An 18448-nucleotide genomic window follows, 5' to 3' on the forward strand; every position below is an offset into this window, starting at 1 on the left:
ACACACAATAGTAGGGAGGCAGGCAGTTTATTCAACTCTGGATTACCACTGACTAAATAATGTTCACATCTACTACATACTTCCAGTAACATTTGTAAGAAAGAATTTACACACAAACTTCTAAAACCCTTTTTACATTCACTGATTAGGCAGGCAATGCAATTATTTCATGACCAAAAAAAAATTAACAAATTTTAGAGATTGTGTTTGAACAAGCAACTTTTAACTCATGATGAAGGGTTTTTTTTTTTTTTAAGATTTTATTTATTTACTTGAGAGAGAGTGAGTGAGAGAGAGTACCAGCAGTGGGAAGGGGTAGAGGGAGCAAAAGAAGCAGACTCCCTGCTAAGCAGGGAGTCCAAAGCAGGGCTCCATCCCAGGATCCTGGGATCATGACCTGAGCCAAAAGCAGATGTTCAATCAGCTGAGCCACCCAGGCACGCATGATGAAGGCATTTCATCTGCTCATTCATCACATCCTCATTTTTTTTTTCACCATGTAGCTATTTTTTACTTACTTACTTACTTATTTACTTATTTATTAACATATAATGTATTATTTGCTTCAGCGGTACAGGTCTGTGAATCATTCGTCTTCATAATTCACAGCACTCACTCCTCATTTATAATAATAAGGAAATAATATTAAGTCTTGTATTTTAATATCTTTTAGTTAGAAACTAATTCTATAAGCACCAACTAAATTCTTCCACATTAACTGCTTTACACCCTTTATATTTGAAAACTTCAGAGTTCCTCTATGTTTGAACTATGGAGAATTAACTCATTCTTCTGGAGAATTTTATTACACATACTAATTAAAAAAACCAAAAAATTAATGTAATGTTGATAAAACTAAATATATGGTTAGCAGAAGAAATGATAATTAGACAATGAGTTTTCAAAAAATGTGTATTATAAACCAATTAAGCAAAACTTCTTAACATTACATTTTAAAGCTCATGGAAAACTTTAAAGCATGTGAAAATGAAACTAACTACAAAATAAATAACATACTTACAATCTGTTGCCATGCGGAATTGAGAAGAAAGTGCCTGAGTAACAGAATTCCAAAAAGTGTACAAAATTTCGGCTTGTCCATCCTGTGACCCAAAAAAGGAATGTATTCATTAATTATTAAAAACTGTAATGGCTAAGAAGATATAACATTAAAAATTTAATAAAAATGTACTTAAATGAAATCTTCTAAGACATCTATCAAACAATGGAATTAAGTAAGTAAAGAAAAATATATAGATGACTCAAATTATGCTTCATGTCCTCATGTCCAAGTAATCAGTCATCACCCTCTGCTACTTACTAGTTGTGTGAGCTTTGGGCAAGCTGTTGAATCATTCTGAGCCTCCTTCCATCTCTAAAACGGTGATGGTATCAGTATTTCATTGCAGTGTTATTATAAGGATTAAAAAGTTTACAAAAAGTAGTGTTGGGATAGTCCCTGACACATAATAAGCCCACAGTGAATTTAGTTATTACTATTATAATTGTTATTACCACCTTCCTTACATATACAGAAGGTAACTGTGTGACCATAACAAAATGATGAACACAGCAAGCTTAGACCAGAATGATCACCAGAGTATAATTCAACAATTACAAAAGAGAACTGCTTAAAGTATAGATACAGTTAAAAGTATTTTTTTAAGATGTATTTATGTATTGAGAGAAAGAACGAGTCGGGCAAGAGCAGAGGCAGAGAATCTTTCAAGTAGACCCCTTCTGAGTGAGGAGCCGGACTCCAGCTGGATCCTACAACCCATGAGGGCATGACCTGAGCTGAAACCGACAGTCAATGCTTAACCAACTAAGTCACCCAGGCGTCCCCTATTAACAAATTTTTAAAAGTCACAGGAATTACTACTTTTCAGCACAATGTTTCATTCAACTTTGAATAAATGTTTTAGAAAGCAATCACTAAAAAGAAGAGAGTTTCATTTGTTTCATTTGTTAAAACAGACAAAATAATACTGTTAAACCTGAATCACACTTCTAGAGATTTTACCAAGTACTTTTAAGGTATTTCTACATGTGTGGTACACAGTATCAAACTGCCAATATTCTACTTTCGAAGTATGAATATGACAATTCATATGTTTAGCCCCAATAACAATAAAATACACCTAATATTCAAATATGTCATAGATATGAGAAAACTCTAATTCTGTTTTATTTTGGACTTGCAACAAATAAAATTCCAATTTTCAAGGTTATAAAAGAAAAACTGACCAATGAAAAGTACTGATTTTTCACTTGTATACCTATGCACACATACTTCTGTTTTCATTGTTTCGTTAATAAATTTTTTGCTTTGAATCCAACGGAGTATTGTATACCCTAAAAAAGGCAAATCAAGTAATTGTTCATTTGCTACGCAGTGGTCAGAAAATAGATTCAGAGACCTAAGATTTTTTTTTTAAGATTTTATTTATTCATTTGACAGACAGAGATCACAAGTAGGCAGAGAGGCAGGCAGAGAAAGAGAGGAGGAAGCAGGCTCCCTGCTGAGCAGAGAGCCCGATGTGGGGCTCGATCCCAGGACTCTGGGATCATGACCTGAGCCAAAGGCAGAGGCTTTAACCCACTGAGCGACCCAGGCGCCCCCAGAGTTCCAAGATTTTATGTGATATGTATATTGCATATCATGAACCTTAAAGGAAGTGTCTTCATACTAAAAAACTTTTAAATATACCACACATTAACAGAACGAAGGACAAAAAGAACAGGATCATCTCAACTGATGCACACAGAAGCATCTGACAAAATTCAACACTCTTTCATGATAGAATCGCTCAAAAAGCTGGGAACAGAAATTACCTCAACATAATAAAGGTCACATATGAGAAGTCCAGCAAGAATAGCAAAATGGTGAAAAATTGAAAGCTTTTCCTCTAGATAAAGAAAATCTGATGACTATATAACTAATTCTACACACACATATATACATGTGGGGAAGAAAACTTGGGTCAACCTTGCTTAAGAATCCAAGTACAAAATTCTCAGATATGAAAGCAAATTGATTTCAACAGGTATTAAAATAATTATTTGAATAATCTAAACAAGTAGGATTTATGCCCCCAATGTAAATATTATTTAGTATTAGGAAACCTATTAATAACTTAATGTCTCAAATAAGGAAATCCTCAGACTAACTTAGCTGAGTGAATTCAAGGCAATTAATACTCTTGAACTTAATAAAATACTTAATACACAATCATTTTTTTAAAAATTCATAGAAAATAATCCATAAAATGGTAGTAAAACCCCACAAAATTTAGAGATGCCTGGCTGGCTCAGTTGGTAGAACATGTGACTCTTGATCTCTGGGTTGTTGAATTTCAAGCCCCATTTTGGGTGTAGAGATTACTTCAAAAAATAAAATCTTAAAAAAATACAGTACTTTCTATCTTATCTATTTTTAAGTGTACAGTAGTGTTAACTATATGTATCTTATTGTACAACAGACCTCTAAAACTTTTTCATCTTGCAAAACTGAAATGTGATACCTACTGAACTCCTCTTTCTCCCCCTCAGCTCCTACCAACCACCTATCCTGCCTACTTTCACTTTCTAAGAGTTTACCTACCTTAGTATACCTCATGTAAGTGGAACCATATCTTTTTGAATGGTTTATGTTTCACAATGTCCTTAAGTTTCATCCATGTCGTAGCATGTGACAGGATTTCCTTCTTTTTTTTTTTTTAAGATTTTTAAAAAATTTTTTCACTTTTTTGACAGAGAGAGGGAGATCACAAGTAGGCAGAGAGGCAGGCAGAGAGAGAAGGGGAAGCAGGCTCCCTGCTGAGCAGAGAGCCCGACGTGGGACTCGATCCCAGGACCCTGAGATCATGACCTGAGCTGAAGGCAGAGGCTTAACCCACTGAGCCACTCAGGTGCCCCGGATTTCCTTCTTTCTTAAGGCTATATTCACGTGTATGTGTGTGGGGGGGGATATTCTCTTTATCCATTCATCCATCAATGGACACTAGGACTGTGTCTCTGTCTTGGCTATTATGAATAATGGTGCAATGAACATGGGTGGGCAGATACCGCTTCCGGATACTGCTTTCAATTCTTTTGGATATATATCTCCAGAAGTGAGATTGCTGCATCATATGGTAATTCTATTTTTAAATTTTTGAGGAACTTTTCATACTATTTCTCAGCCAGTTGTACCATTTTATATTCTCATCAACAGTGCACAAGGGTACCAAAGTCTCCATATCCTCACCAATACACTGTTCTTTGATGAATGCAAGGTGACATCTCATTTTTTTTTTTAAGATATTTTTTCTTTTAATTTATTTGATAGACAGATCATAAGTAGGCAGAGAGGCAGGTAGAGAAAGACAGGAGGAGGAGGCAGGCTCCCTGCTGAGCAGAGAGCCCGATGCGGGACTCGATCCCAGGACCCTGAGATCATGACCTGAGCCAAAGGCAGAGGCTTTAACCACTGAGCCACCCAGGCGCCCCGACATCTCATTATTTTAATTTGCATTTCCTGATGACTAGTGATGCTGAGCATCTTTTCATATGCTCTTAATTACTTATATGCCATCTTTATATGCCTTCTTTAGAGAAATGTCTATTCAAGTCCTATTTACACATTTTTTTAATACAGTTTTTTTGCTGTTGTCATTGAGTTGTGGGAATTCTTTATATATTCTGGACACCAATCCCTTATCTGATTTATGACTTACAAGTATTTTCTCCCATTTTTATATGTTGCATTTTCATTCCTTTGTCACACAGAAGTTCTGAAGTTTGATGTAGTCCCATTGGCCTAGTTCTGCTTTTGTTGCCTGTGATTTTGATGTCTTATGCACGAAATCGCTACCAAGTCCAATCTCATGAAGTTTTTGCCCTATGTTTTCTTTCAGGAGTTTTATAATTTTAGGTTTTACATTTAGGACTTTAATTCATTTTGAATTAATTTTTGTATATGGTGTAAGGGAAGGGTACCTTTTTTTTTTTTTAACAAGGATTTCCAGTATTTCACAGCACCATTTGTTGAAGAGACTAGTGACAATTTGTGTGACCCTCCTTATTCTATGTACCATTATTTGTTGTTTTATCTGAAGTTAATACTATCACTATTGCTTTCACTTGAGAAATATTTGTCACTCCATTTATTCTTACTCCATATTGTTTGCTTTTGATGTGATGCTTATAAATAACAAATTTTTATTTTTAAATATAATTTTTTGTCTTTTAGTAAGAAATTACAAACCAAATATGTTTACTTAATAGTTGTTCTTGCTTTTATCATTTCATTTTATGCTTTCTTTGTATTTCCTTTGTTTTCTCTGTTTGTTCTGTGGATTATTTTCATTTGCTTTTATCTCCCCCAGAGGTTTTTTTTTTCTTGTATTTCTTTCAGATGTGTCATTATTCCTACAATTAACTATAAATTCCTTTGAGGTAAATCATCTTTTGTAATTCTACAGAACTACTGAAACAGATTTCTAGAAATAGCAAAAAAAAAAAAAAAAAAGTGAGGGGAGATGTAAACAAATGCTGGCATGATAGAAATGAAATCACTGTCTTAAAGGGATCCCTGCACTCCCACATTCACTGTAGCATTTTTCACAATAGCCAAGACATGGGAATAACCTAAGTGTCCATTTAAAGATGAAGGGATAAAGAAAATGTGGCATTTGTATAGATATATACAATGGGATACTAATCAGCTTTAACAAAGAAGGAAATCCTGCCATTTGGACAAGATGGATGGACCTCTAGGGCATTATGCTAAATGAAATAAGTCAAACAAAGAAACAAAACTACCATATGATCTCACTTCCATGTGGATTCTGAAAAAGTCAAACTCAAAGAAAAACAGAGTAGAATAGTGGTTATCAAAGTTTGGGGTAGGGTGATGTTGGTCAAAGACTGCAACCTCAGTTATAAGATGAATAAGCTGTGGGGATCAAGTGTACAGCACAGTGAGAATCATTAACATTACTATGTTATATACTTGAAAGTTGCCAAGACAATAAATCTTAAATGTTTCCACCACACACACATATACAAAAAGGTAATTATGTGAAGTAATGGACATGTTAACTAACTCTATTGTGTTAATCATTTCAATATAAATACATGTAAAAAATATCATCACATTATATAATTTAAACTTACACAATGTTATATGTCAATTTGTCTCAATAAAGCTGAGGGGGAAAAAAAAGAAATTCTTCAAGGCTTTAGAGAATTGCCAAAATAAACAAGAAAATTCTAATTCCTTGACACACTCTTTTGAAAGAAAATATTGAGTCCCAAATAATCTGGTTACCTTTTCCCCCTTAGTGACAAGTCACTCAAAACTTGAAATCCATGAAGTATATATACTTTTAATCAGAGAACCCAGACAAACCTTCGCTAAGAAAATGACATTTTCGGGGGCGCCTGCGTGGCTCAGTGGGTTAAAGCCTCTGCCTTCGGCTCAGGTCATGATCCCAGAGTCCTGGGATCGAGCCCCACAGAGCCCCACATCGGGCTCTCTGCTCAGCAGGGAGCCAGCTTCCTCCTCTCTCTGCCTGCCTCTCTGCCTACTTGTGATCTCGGTCTGTCAAAAAAAATAATAAAATAAAAATCTTAAAAAAAAAAAAAAGAAAGAAAATGACATTTTCTGAATGTGCTTTATGAAAGTCACTACAGCATATTATATCTCATTTAAACCTTAAAACTACCCCTAAAATGTAAACTCCAAGACAGCAGAGGCACCATTTTTGTCTGTTTTACCACTGTAATTTCAGCATTGAGAATGTGAGCCTGACAGAAAAGGCACACAATAAATATGTATTGTATTGTATTGATGTCTTATGCACGAAATCACTGCCAAGTCCAAATTCATGAAGCTTTTGCTATATTTTTTTTTCCTTCAGGAGTCTTATAATTTTAGGTTTTACTTTTAGGACTTTAGTTCATTTTCTATTAATTTTTGTATAAGGTGTAAGGTAAGGGTGCCTTTTTTTTAACCTGGACACACAATAAATATTTATTGAGTGGACAAAAAAATCTCAAAAGAAGGCATTCTTAGTCCTTTTCTAGAGAAAAAACAGAAACTCAAAAAGATAAGGTGACCTACTTAGAATTAAATAGAAAGTAGCAGAACTGGAATTTGATCTAAGGTTTGTCTGATATATAAAAGTATTATTCTTCCTTAACTGGACTTACAAAGCCTTTATGATTTTATTTTCTCAGGCTATTGCTCCCGTTTCAAGATTCAAGCTTGTGGTTCAGAGATTCAACCACACTCAAATTCTTTCAGGTTCTTGAAGGTTCTTTTGTAGTCCCTCTTAGTTAGCAGCTACTAAAACCTGCACCTCCTTCAGAGTTCAGTTTAGGTATTTCCTCTCTTGGTTGCCCTACGCTTGACACACTCTGTTCTATACCTCTAAAGTATCCCATATTCCCCATCATAATGATATTTTCCTATGTGAGTAAAGGAACATAGTAGTGGTTAAGAAGAGGAACTCTGGAGCCAGAATACTGAGGTTGAAGTCCAGACCTCACCACTGCCTGTGACCATGGATAAGTTAATTTCTCTATACTTTAATATCCTCACCATTAAATGGAAACCCATTTCATACATTTACCATGAAGATTAAATGGGTTAATTCTTATGAAGTGCTTAAAATGTTGCCTGGCATAGGAAGCACTATATAAATATTTGCCATCACTGCTAATATTCTTTGTGATATATAATCAAAATAACTAATATGTCTGTATCTCCAGTGACTGATACATAGTACTATCTACTATTGTTGTAATGGTTACTTTTATGAGTCAACTTGACTAGCAATGGGGTGCCCTAGGTATTTGGTCTACATATTTCTGGTGTGTCTTTCAGGGGATCTCTGGATGAGTTTAACAGTTGAATGGGTAAAATGAGTGAAGCAGAATGCCCTCCCTCATGTGGGTGGGTCTCATCCAATCAGTTGAAGGCCTAGGCAATCAAAAAAGGCTAAGAGGGAATTCCTTCTCCCTTACTTTCTTCAAGCTTAAGTATCAGGGTGTTGGTTTTTTCTCCCCGCCCTGCTTTATGACTCAGACTGAAAGAGTGTCTCTTCCTGGGTCCTCAGCCTGTGGACCCCTGGGCCAGAACTATACTATTGGCTCTCCTGGGTCTCAAGGCTTTGGATTCAGAGCAGAAATATACCATCAGTTCTCCTGGGTTTCCAGCTTACTGGCTGAGATGTTGGGACTTCTCAGCTTCAAAAAAAAAAAAAGATTGGTCACAATCTATAGTTCTGAAACTTACTTAGTTGGACCTTTGGCTGAGACCAATAAGCTGAAAATAAAGCAAAAGTCAGATGTATTTTATATATAATGGAATACTATGCAGCCATCAAAAACCAAAATCTTGCCATTTGTAATGCCAATGGAACTAGAGGGTATTATACTAAGTGAAATAAGTCAACCAGAGGAAGAGAATTATCATATGATCTCACTGATATGGGGAATTTGAGAGGCAGAGTAGGGGGTTGTGGGGGAAGGGAGGGAAAAGTGAAACAAGATGGGACTGGGGAGGGAGACAAACCATAAGAGACTCTTAATCTCAGGAAACAAACTGAGGGTTACTGGAGAGAAGGAGGGTGGGAGGGATAGGGTGGCTGGGTGAAGGACACTGGGGAGAGTATGTACTATGGCAAGTGCTGTGAATTGTGTAAGACTGATGATTCACAGACCTGTACCCCTGAAACAAATAACATATTATATGTTAATTAAAAAATTTACTTTTCTTAAAAACAAACAAAAATAATAAATAAGTAAAAATATAAATAGTATAGGGGTGCCTGTCTGGCTCAGTCGGTAGAGCATACAACTCTTAATCTCAATGTTGTGAGTTCAAGCTCAACACTGGGTGTGGAGCCTACTTTTTTAAAAAATTTAAAAAAATATATAAATAGTATAAAAACAAAATCTACAGGAATTCTAAAACACTTATGTTTGGATGAATCTGTTATTTAGAAAAACAGCTTGATCTTTGGCTGCTTCTGTCATTAATTTTGACCTAATTAAATACATACATTAAAATGACAATACCTGGACAAAACTGATTTCAAAGCAGATATTATTCAGTTTATCTTTATAACATGGAAACTACCATGGGTTTTCTTGGTAAATGTCTTTGATAGTACCTTATTGTACATTGTTATAAGGTCAAAACCTTCAATTGGACATTCTTGCACTTCGGTGTGATGAAAGGGTATGGGCACTGAAGTAAAATAACCTTGACTTGTATACCTAAGGTCTGCCATTTATTGGCTCTGTAACCTTGGGCAGGTCCTTCACCCTTCTGGGCTTGTAAGCTATATAAACAATAGGGATAAAAATAATCTACAGAATTTACTGTTATGAAGAGTCAGGATATCTTGGGCTAGATTCCAAGGAAGACTGGAATTTACCATAGAGATGGGACAAAGAGATGAACAGAGGGCATTCCAGACAGAGGGATGAACGGAGCATAAAGATGTGAAAAGCATTTTCTTTTCTTTTTTTAAGATTTTTTTATTTTTAAGTAATCTCTATATACAACATAGGGCTCAAACTCACAATTCTGAAATAAGGGGTCACATGCTCTACCAACTGAGCCAGCCACGCGCCCCATGAAAAGCATGTTCTATTCTCTGAATGCATAGTGAGCATTCAGGAGAAAGGGAAGTGGTGAAGATAGAAAGTAAGATAAGAATCATATCAAGAAGTGTCTTAATTCATCAGAGATATACCAGTGAAATATTTAAGGAACAACTGAATATATTTATGAAGGACTAGGACTAGATATATTTGTATAGGACTAGGAAGATGGGAGATAGATCAACCAACATGGAATTTTAGCAGGGGCAGCAGGTGGGCAGAGAAAGATTAGCTCATTTAGACTCATGCTTCTAGACTCTATGGGTATCCAAGTGAAGAGATCTAAGCTAGTGAATATGAATCTCTTGCTAAAGAACAAGATCTAAGCTGAAGAAATAGGTTTAGGTGTTATCAGCATTTGGAGATTGTAGAAACTGTTAGAATGTGTGAGCTTTTCTACTTATTGCATGTAGCATGAGAAGGAAAAAATGTTGAGGATGGGACCTAGGAGAACAGCATTATTTAAAGGTTGGCAGAAGAAATAATTCAGAGTAAAGAGAAAGGAGTAAGTGTAGACAGGTATGACCAAAAAAAAGAGAGAGAGAGAGAGATTGGTCACAAGTTAGTAACTGCTAAAAAGCTGGATGACAGGTATACTGTCAATCACTGTCCTGTACTTTGTACACCGCTCTCTACTTTGGTGTAGGCCTGAAAGCTTACAAATAAATCACTTCCAAAGGAAGGGTAGGTGGAGGAAAAAGAGTCAATGAAGGATTCTGAAAAGTAGTAATATCCGTGAAGGAGGAAAGCACTAAGCAGAAGAAGCAGTCATTGCCTCAAAGGAGTAAAATAAAAGAGGGTTATAGAGGTGAGAAAAATGATTTAGTAGCTGGGTCATCAGAATGAATTTAACAAGAACTGTTTCAATGCAGAAGCTTGACTTCAGTGGTTTGGAGCAAAAGAGAAATAAGAAAGCAGATATACAAAGTACCTTACTAAAATCTGGGCATGAAGGGAGACATGGAGACAGAGGCCCAAGGGTTTTATTTTAATTTTGGCTTTAGATGGTAGACCCTTGAGAAGAAGTAGCCAGGAAAGGCTGGTATTGGAGGAAGCAGAGAATGTTCTAGGAAAGGATAGACTATAAAACAAAAGTAGAGGGGTAAATCTGAGAAAAAGAAAAACAAACAAACAAAAAGATGCAATCTACCTATATCTTTGAGACAAAGAGAGAGGTGAGGATCGGTTCAGATAAAGAGTTTATAAAAATTCTGTGCCAGAGATCTCTGTGGAGAGAGATCATGAAGTGAGTAAGAAAGCCTGTAGACTTGATCAAAGAAACCAAATATATATGAATTTTAAATTAGCTCATAATCATCTTCTGCATTCAAAGCAGAGGGATCCTGGTGAAGCAAATAGAAGGCCAAAAAAATTAAATAAATAAATAAATAACTTTTACTGGAAAACGTCCTTCAGGGAGAAACATTTTGCTATGTCAATTACAAAGGAGACAGACACAAATTCAGTAGGGACTTCAAGATGAACAAACACCACAGAGCAAAATGAGAAGCCTGTACAAAAGAAATTTGGCTGAAGTCAAAATGTTGGCTTTCATATGCATATTGTTCAAAGAATAGAACAATACTTTTGGTACATTCTACTTTTTGTTTTTAAAAATGAGGGATTAGACTATAGTGGTAGTGGGAGGTAGTGAAAAGTAGTCAGATCTCAGATACCTTTTGAAGGTAAAACAGATAGGGGTTAATATAAAGTATATACAGTTAAACAGAAAAACTATATACAAAATGTTAACAGATTATCTCTGTGTGACAGGATTAAATATGATGGTTTCTTCACTCTTCTTAATTTTTTGGAGGAGTAATTAGATAATCTAACTTCATTATAAAGAGAAGAATATATTTTTGATGTAAAATATTCAATACTGGAATAAATATGGCAAAAATTTAAAGTTCCTCTTCAAACTCAAATCCCATACTCTTCCCTAGAGAATACTGTTAAATTACAGCAAAAGGGTTTTAAAGCCCTTTCTATATAGTTTGTGTTCCTCAACCTTTTTTCATTATTGCCCCTTCAAAGAGAATACTAAATTGAATAATTAATTGCCTACAAATGTATAATACATATATCATGCTTATATAATTATAGTGTACTTAATTTAAATTTAATTTAGTTTCTCGCTAATAAGGGAAATTAAATACTAATAAATAAGATTTTGTAGGGCAAGGTTGAGCTGTAGAGGCCACAAACCATTATAATATCTAAGACGTTTTGTGCCTCCTCACTCCCAGCAAAACAAAACAGAACTATTTCTCCCTCTTGGGGTCAATCTGCCCTTGTTGAGAATGCATGGCTTATTGGTATTTAAAATTTCAAATTAGATTTAGTATGAGCCACACTCTCCTTAAGTCCAGTCCCTTGGCTTCCCTTGCCATATTCTTTTTGGTTTCATCCTCCTCCGGGATACTCCTTGTTGCCTTTTCTGTTACAGTGTTTCCCAAACTCACTCAATGGAAAATATTTTTTGAAACTCTAAAATATGTTTATTTAAAATTATACAAGTACTACTATATTAAGATACATACAATATAAAATATATGAAATAGTTTAAAGGATAAGGCTTTTTAAATATATGGATAGAAATTATAACTATATTTCTCCAGGCCAAACTGCATATACCTCTTTCAAAAGTACGGTTCTATAAGAATTTTATAAGTTATATATTTTTTGGACTCTGTCTAGGTACCTTTCTTTTTTCTCTATAGCCAATTTCATCCATTACCATGGCTTTGACTACCATCTATGAGCTCATGTCTCTCAAATGAGCTTCAGTTCCACCTATTAAATTGCCTGACATCTTCATATGGATGTCACATGAATGAACACTTGACCATATAGCTCACCACCTTTCTTTTTTTTTTCTTTAATGTAGACTCCACACTAAGCATGGAGCCCAACACGGGACTTGAACACATGACCCTGAGATCAAGACCTGAGCTGAGATCAAGAGTTGTACACTTTATCACTAAGCCCCTCATCATCCTTCCTCTTAAATATGCTTCTCAGTTTATGCTCCCAAATGAAATCACTCCTATCTCTCAGAACCTTTATCAAACCAGAACAAAGTCATCTTGATACCTTCCCCATCTCACCATTTCTAATCTATTACTAAGATACATCAGTTTCATTTCCTAAGTAATTCTCAAATCAGTCCACTTGTCTCCATTTTCACTGCCATCAATGTTAATCATTGTTACAGGCCAAATCATTTCCTCCACAAAATTCATATGCTGAAGTCCTAAGCTTCCCATACCTAAGAATGTGACCATACTGAGAGATCATTCTCTTTAGAGAATTAAGTTCCTGGGTTGGAAGACTTAATACTGTTAAAATGTACATAGTAACCAAAGCAACCTAAAGTTTCAATGTAATCACTATCAAAATCACAAAGGAGTATTTTGCAGAAATAGGAAAAAAAAAAAACCATTTAAAATTCACATGGGATCTCAAAGGACTCCAAATAGCCAAAACAATCTTGAGGAAGAAAAACAGAGCTGGAGGTGTCAGACTTCCTGAGTTCAAAACATATTGCAAAGCAAATAAAAACCAATATGGTACTAGTATAAAGACATATAAACAAATGTAACAGACCAAAGAGCCCAGAAATAAATCCTCACATACATGGTTGTATGATCTCTTACGAATGTGCAGCAGCTACACAATGGAGAAAGGATTGCACTGGTATCCATGTTCGAAAGAAAGCAAACCTTTTGTTTACACCACATATAAAAATTCAAAATGAATCAAAGCCCCAAATATAAGACCTACAATTACAAAGCTTATAAAAGAAAACATAGGGGAAAAACTTCATGATAGTGGATTTGGCAGTGATTTCACGGATGTAACATCAAAATTATAGGCATCAAAGGCAAAATTAAGCAAATGGCGCTACATCAAACTTCAAAACATCTGTGTGGCAAAGGAAATAATCAACAGAAAGAAAAGGCAACATACAGAATGGGAGAAAATACTTGTTAGCCATGTATATTAAAGTCCAGAATACATAAAGAACTCCTACAGGGCAACCGACTAGCTCAGTCTGTTGAGCATGAGACCCTTGATCCTGTCATGGTCAAGAACTGAAGCACCACAATAGGTGTAGAGCTTACTTTTAAAAACAAACAAAAAAGCCAACGGAACACTCCTATAACACATGACAACAAGAAACAACTCTATTAAAATATGTGTAGGGGCCATTGGGGAGGGTATGTGCTATGGTGAGTGCGGTGAAGTGTGTAAACCTGGCGAATCACAGACCTGTACCCCTGGGGAAAAAAATATATGTTTATAAAAAATAAAAAAAAAATAAAAATAAAAAGTTTTAATTTTAATCTTAATCTACTTTGTCATTTATTTCTTTCATGGATTGTGCCTTTAGTGTTGTATCATTATCAGTTAGCAGTTAAGGTTGATTTATATATATGCATATATATTAAAATGATCTAATTTATAAAGATTAATGTATATAAATACTTACAATCCTGTTTTAAAATGGAAAAGAAAAAGAACATACCCAAATTCTTTGGAAATTTTAAATAAATTACAGCATATTCAAAGACTGAAAAAAAAATATGTGTAGGGGCAAAACACCTTGTACTCCAAAGACTTAGTACAAAACAAAAACAAACAACCTCAATTATTTTATACTGAGTATATTTTGAAATATTTTGAGTATATTCAACTGAGTCAAACATTATTAAAATTAATTTCACCTGTTTCTTAAAAAAAAAAAAAAAAGTGTAGGGGTGCCTGGGTGGCTCAGTGGGTTAAAGCCTCTGTCTTCAGTTCAGGTCATGATCCCAGGGTCCTGGGATCAAGCCCCACATCAGGCTCTCTGCTAAGCAGGGAGCTTGCTTTCCCCTCTCTCCCTGCCTGCCTCTCTGTCTGCTTGTGATCTCTCTGTGAAATAAATAAATAGATAAATAAAATCTTAAAAAAAATATATGTGTTAAGGACATGAATAAACATTTCTTCGAAGAAGATAATACAACTAGTCAACAAGCATACGAAAAGATCATTATCACTAATCATCAGAAAATGCAAAAAATACCGTAATCAGATATGACCTCATGCCTGTTAGGATGGCCACTATCAAAACCAAGAAAGTAATAACTGTTGGAAAGGATGTGGAAGAATGGACCCTTGTATACTGTGATGGGAATGTAAAATGGGCTGGCTGCTATGGAAAAACACTATGGGGGTTCCTCAAAAAATTAGAAATAGATTTATCATATGTCAAATCTTAACTAACTGGATTACTAAAAAGAAAATAACACTTCATTTCAGGATGAGATTTCTGTTTGAGCAAGCAGCCTACGACAAGATTTCTTTTTATAACAGAAGTACACATTAAGCCTAACTAAAGTACTCCTGCTAGTTACTTAATAGAACTATTAATGTCTTTCATTTGTACTTTAGCTTTTTTTTTTTTTTTTTAGATTTTATTTACTTATTTGACAGATGGAGATCACAAGTAGGCAGAGAGAGAGGAGGAAGCAGACTCCCTGCTGAGCAGAGAGCCCGATGTGGGACTCGATCCCAGGACTCTGGGATCATGACCTGAGCAGAAAGCAGAGGCTTTAACCTACTGAGCCACCCAGGTGCCCCTGTACTTAAGTAGCTTTAATCCCTAACATAAACTAATTGATGCTGTAGAGAATTTTGAGGAACCATAATCGGTTACTAGTTAGAGAAGTCTATGACTCTTGACAGAAAGTTCAGTTCTTCTACAGAGTCTAAATATCATTTTTGCATACCAAGAATAAACTTACTACAGAAGTCTTTCTATAGGTCTTTCTACAATAAGCTTTCCTTCTTCAGATACTTTAATATTTCACCACTATACCTATTAAAAGGTATTTTCTGTTAGTATTTTCAAAGAATACCATAACAAGTACATTCCTGTGAAGGGTTCCACAAACAGAACAAGTATGACTGGAGAGGAAACCACTAGGAAAATAAGTTGTCTAAAGGCAAGGACTATGTCACTTTGGTCAACTTTTTATCCCAGTGCCCACAAAGCATTCAATTATATTTTATAAATATGCTCATTTCAGTATCAGATAATATTTTGTTTTATAGGTAAAACATGAATTAGAAATTTTATTTAAGGGGATGTCAGGGAGGCTCTGTTGGTTGGACATCTGCCTTCGGCTCACATCATGAACCCAGGATCCTAAGATCGCGTCTAGCATTGGGCTTCTCACTCAGGAGGGAGCCTGCTTCTCCCTCTGCCTGCCGCTCCCCCTGCTTGTGCACTCTCTCTCTCACCCACTCTCTCTCTGACAAATAAATAAATAAAATCTTAAAAAATAAATATTACTTAAGCAGTTCCCAGGGGGGAAAAAGCAAAAAATAAAAAGAGAAGAATTAGAGTGACTTTAAGGGTATTTAAACACTTTAAAAGTGTCTGCACGTTTTCTTAACTTCTACTCATAAATGTCTACTCACCACAGCTTCTCTACAACTGCAACAAGGGGAGAATACTAACCCACCTGCTTGGAATGGTGAAACAATGTAAATATTTACCAAGTTTCTAATTGTTTAATACAGAAAAAGGGTCTAGTATTACAACTTTGGCAAAAAATGATTAGTGTATCATATGGAAGTTAAATGTTTTGGGTATTTTAATATTATCATATAACAAGCAATTATTGAGAGAGAGAATAAAAATAAAGTAAGTTTCTTCACTCAAATGAGGAAAAAGTGTTTGGAGAGAGCTTCCCTCCATCCACCCTAACAGTTTGCTAAATGTGGCTGAGATGAGGTATTACAGATGATCCTACTCGGTACAAAAATTGTTGTATTTACAGTTGTGTTCATGTCCAGGACTTTCAAAAGCCAACATTTGATACACGGTATGAAAAAGTTTATAGAGAAGTAATCGGTACAGATTTTAAATTATAGGCAGTCCTAGACTAGCTCAATTTTCCAGAGATAGACTGTAGCCTTCTGTTGATTCTGATAGGTCTAAGATTTGTTCAGATGTACAAAAAAGCAGTAGGAATGAACTCTTCTGGGATTTTTGAAATCTATTAATTTATTTTTCTTCTCTTATTATGTTGGGTTGGCCCTGCAGGGCAATGATGAAAAGCAGCAGGGACAGTGGGCATCTGGCTTTTTTCCTAACTAAAGTCAATGCTTTCCACATTTTATTGGTAAGAATCATGACTGCTAAAGGTTTAATTAGAAATCCTTTATCAACTTAAGAAAGTCCATTTCTCTTAGCTTGCTAGTATTTGTTATCATCATGAATTTTGTCAAATACTCTTGTTATCTACTGTGATAGCTATGCTTGGTGTACTAGAAGTCTCAGTGTATGTGCCTGAGCATGACTGGACTACAATTTCCCTTTCTTATAATCCTTAATTGGTTTGGTATAAAGGTCACTTTTTAGTCTCATAAAATGAGGGAGGGAGTGTTCTTCTCTTAAAAAAAGAAAAAGAATGACCTTTCCCTTAAAATTTTGGTAGAGGTCGCTTGAAAAACCATCTGAGACTACTGTTTCTTGGTCGAAAGACTTTGAACTAGCAATTCAATTCCTTTGAAGGTTAAAGGACTATGCATAGGGCCCAATTCTAGTTTAACAATTTTGGCATGTTATATTTTTCTAGAAATGTGTCCATTTCACCTGCCTTTTAAAATCTGTTGGCATGAAATTTTTTATGGGACTTTTTTCCTTCAAAGTTTACATTTTGAATTTAGAGAAAAATTTTACACTTAAAAGTCCCAAGAATAACCACCCTCCCCAAATCCTACTGTTTGTTCATTCCAGCTCATCACTTGTTAACTAACATTGAGCCACATTTACTTTATCACCACCATTCTCTCACGCTCGCTCTCCCTTACTCATTCAAAAACATCTGAGAGTAAGTTGTACCTCAGAGCTCTGCACCACTAAATAATTAAGTGACCCTCTAGGAATAAAGACATCCTTCAAAACACCCATACTACAGTTATCAAACTTGGGATTTTTAACCTTGTTACATATATATCTCCTATACCATTCATACTCCTATTTCATGAACTGTCCAGTGTTTTTTATAATAAAGCAATTTTTTCTGCAACAGGAACTAGATGAGGTATTTTAGTATTTTATTTTTTTAGGTATTTTAGTTAGCTGTCATAACTCTCTATATAAGGTCTTTGAGTTAGGTATTTTAGTTAGGTATTTTAGTAGCTTACTTTTTTTAGGTATTTTAGTTATTTTAGTTAGCTGTCATAACTTTTTATATAAGGTCTTACCTACTATGAAACTATTTTTAATCTATCACTGATATTTTTAAGCAATGAACACTAGTTATTTTACAATTGTCCAAAAGCTTTTATTTATCTTGTTTCCAAACAATTAGACTGAGGTTATACATCTTTGTCTGGAATACAACATAAATAATATGTCCTTGGGAATATCATGTATATTTGCAGGGTGTTGTGGGTATTAACTGTGATTACATAAAGTGTTACCTGATTCTTTTACTGTATAGTTGCTACCTTCCCTTGTAGAATTAATAAGTAATTACTGGGAGACAACTTAATACCATGTAAATATACTGCTCCTTCTCAAACTCTCCTTCCTCCAGATTTAGCATCCACTGATTACTGCCTCAATTTTATTATAATAGTTGAAAAACAGTTGTTTTTTAATTTCATTGTTCTTTCTGTTTTCATCAGTTCACAGTCCATTTTAAGGAGAGCTTTCCCTTCTCACTTGTCAGTCCATCTGTTTGTCTAGTTTGACATATGGACCTCTGAATTTTTATTTTATTCAATA

The 18448-nt window shown here is 35.0% G+C and overlaps 1 protein-coding gene across 1 annotated transcript in view; it reads right to left on the bottom strand.

The window, feature by feature from the left end:
* Window positions 1-18448, bottom strand: part of COG5 (component of oligomeric golgi complex 5) — a 276431-nt gene that overhangs the window by 88662 nt on the left and 169321 nt on the right. Inside the window, exon 11 of the mRNA XM_032873369.1 lies at window positions 1022-1103. Coding sequence (XP_032729260.1) covers window positions 1022-1103 — 82 coding nt within the window. The remainder of the gene's footprint in view (window positions 1-1021; window positions 1104-18448) is intronic.

Source organism: Lontra canadensis, unplaced genomic scaffold, assembly GCF_010015895.1.
Source record: "Lontra canadensis isolate GAN:19392208 unplaced genomic scaffold, GSC_riverotter_1.0 scaffold48, whole genome shotgun sequence".
NCBI classification, from domain to species: Eukaryota; Metazoa; Chordata; class Mammalia; order Carnivora; family Mustelidae; genus Lontra; species Lontra canadensis.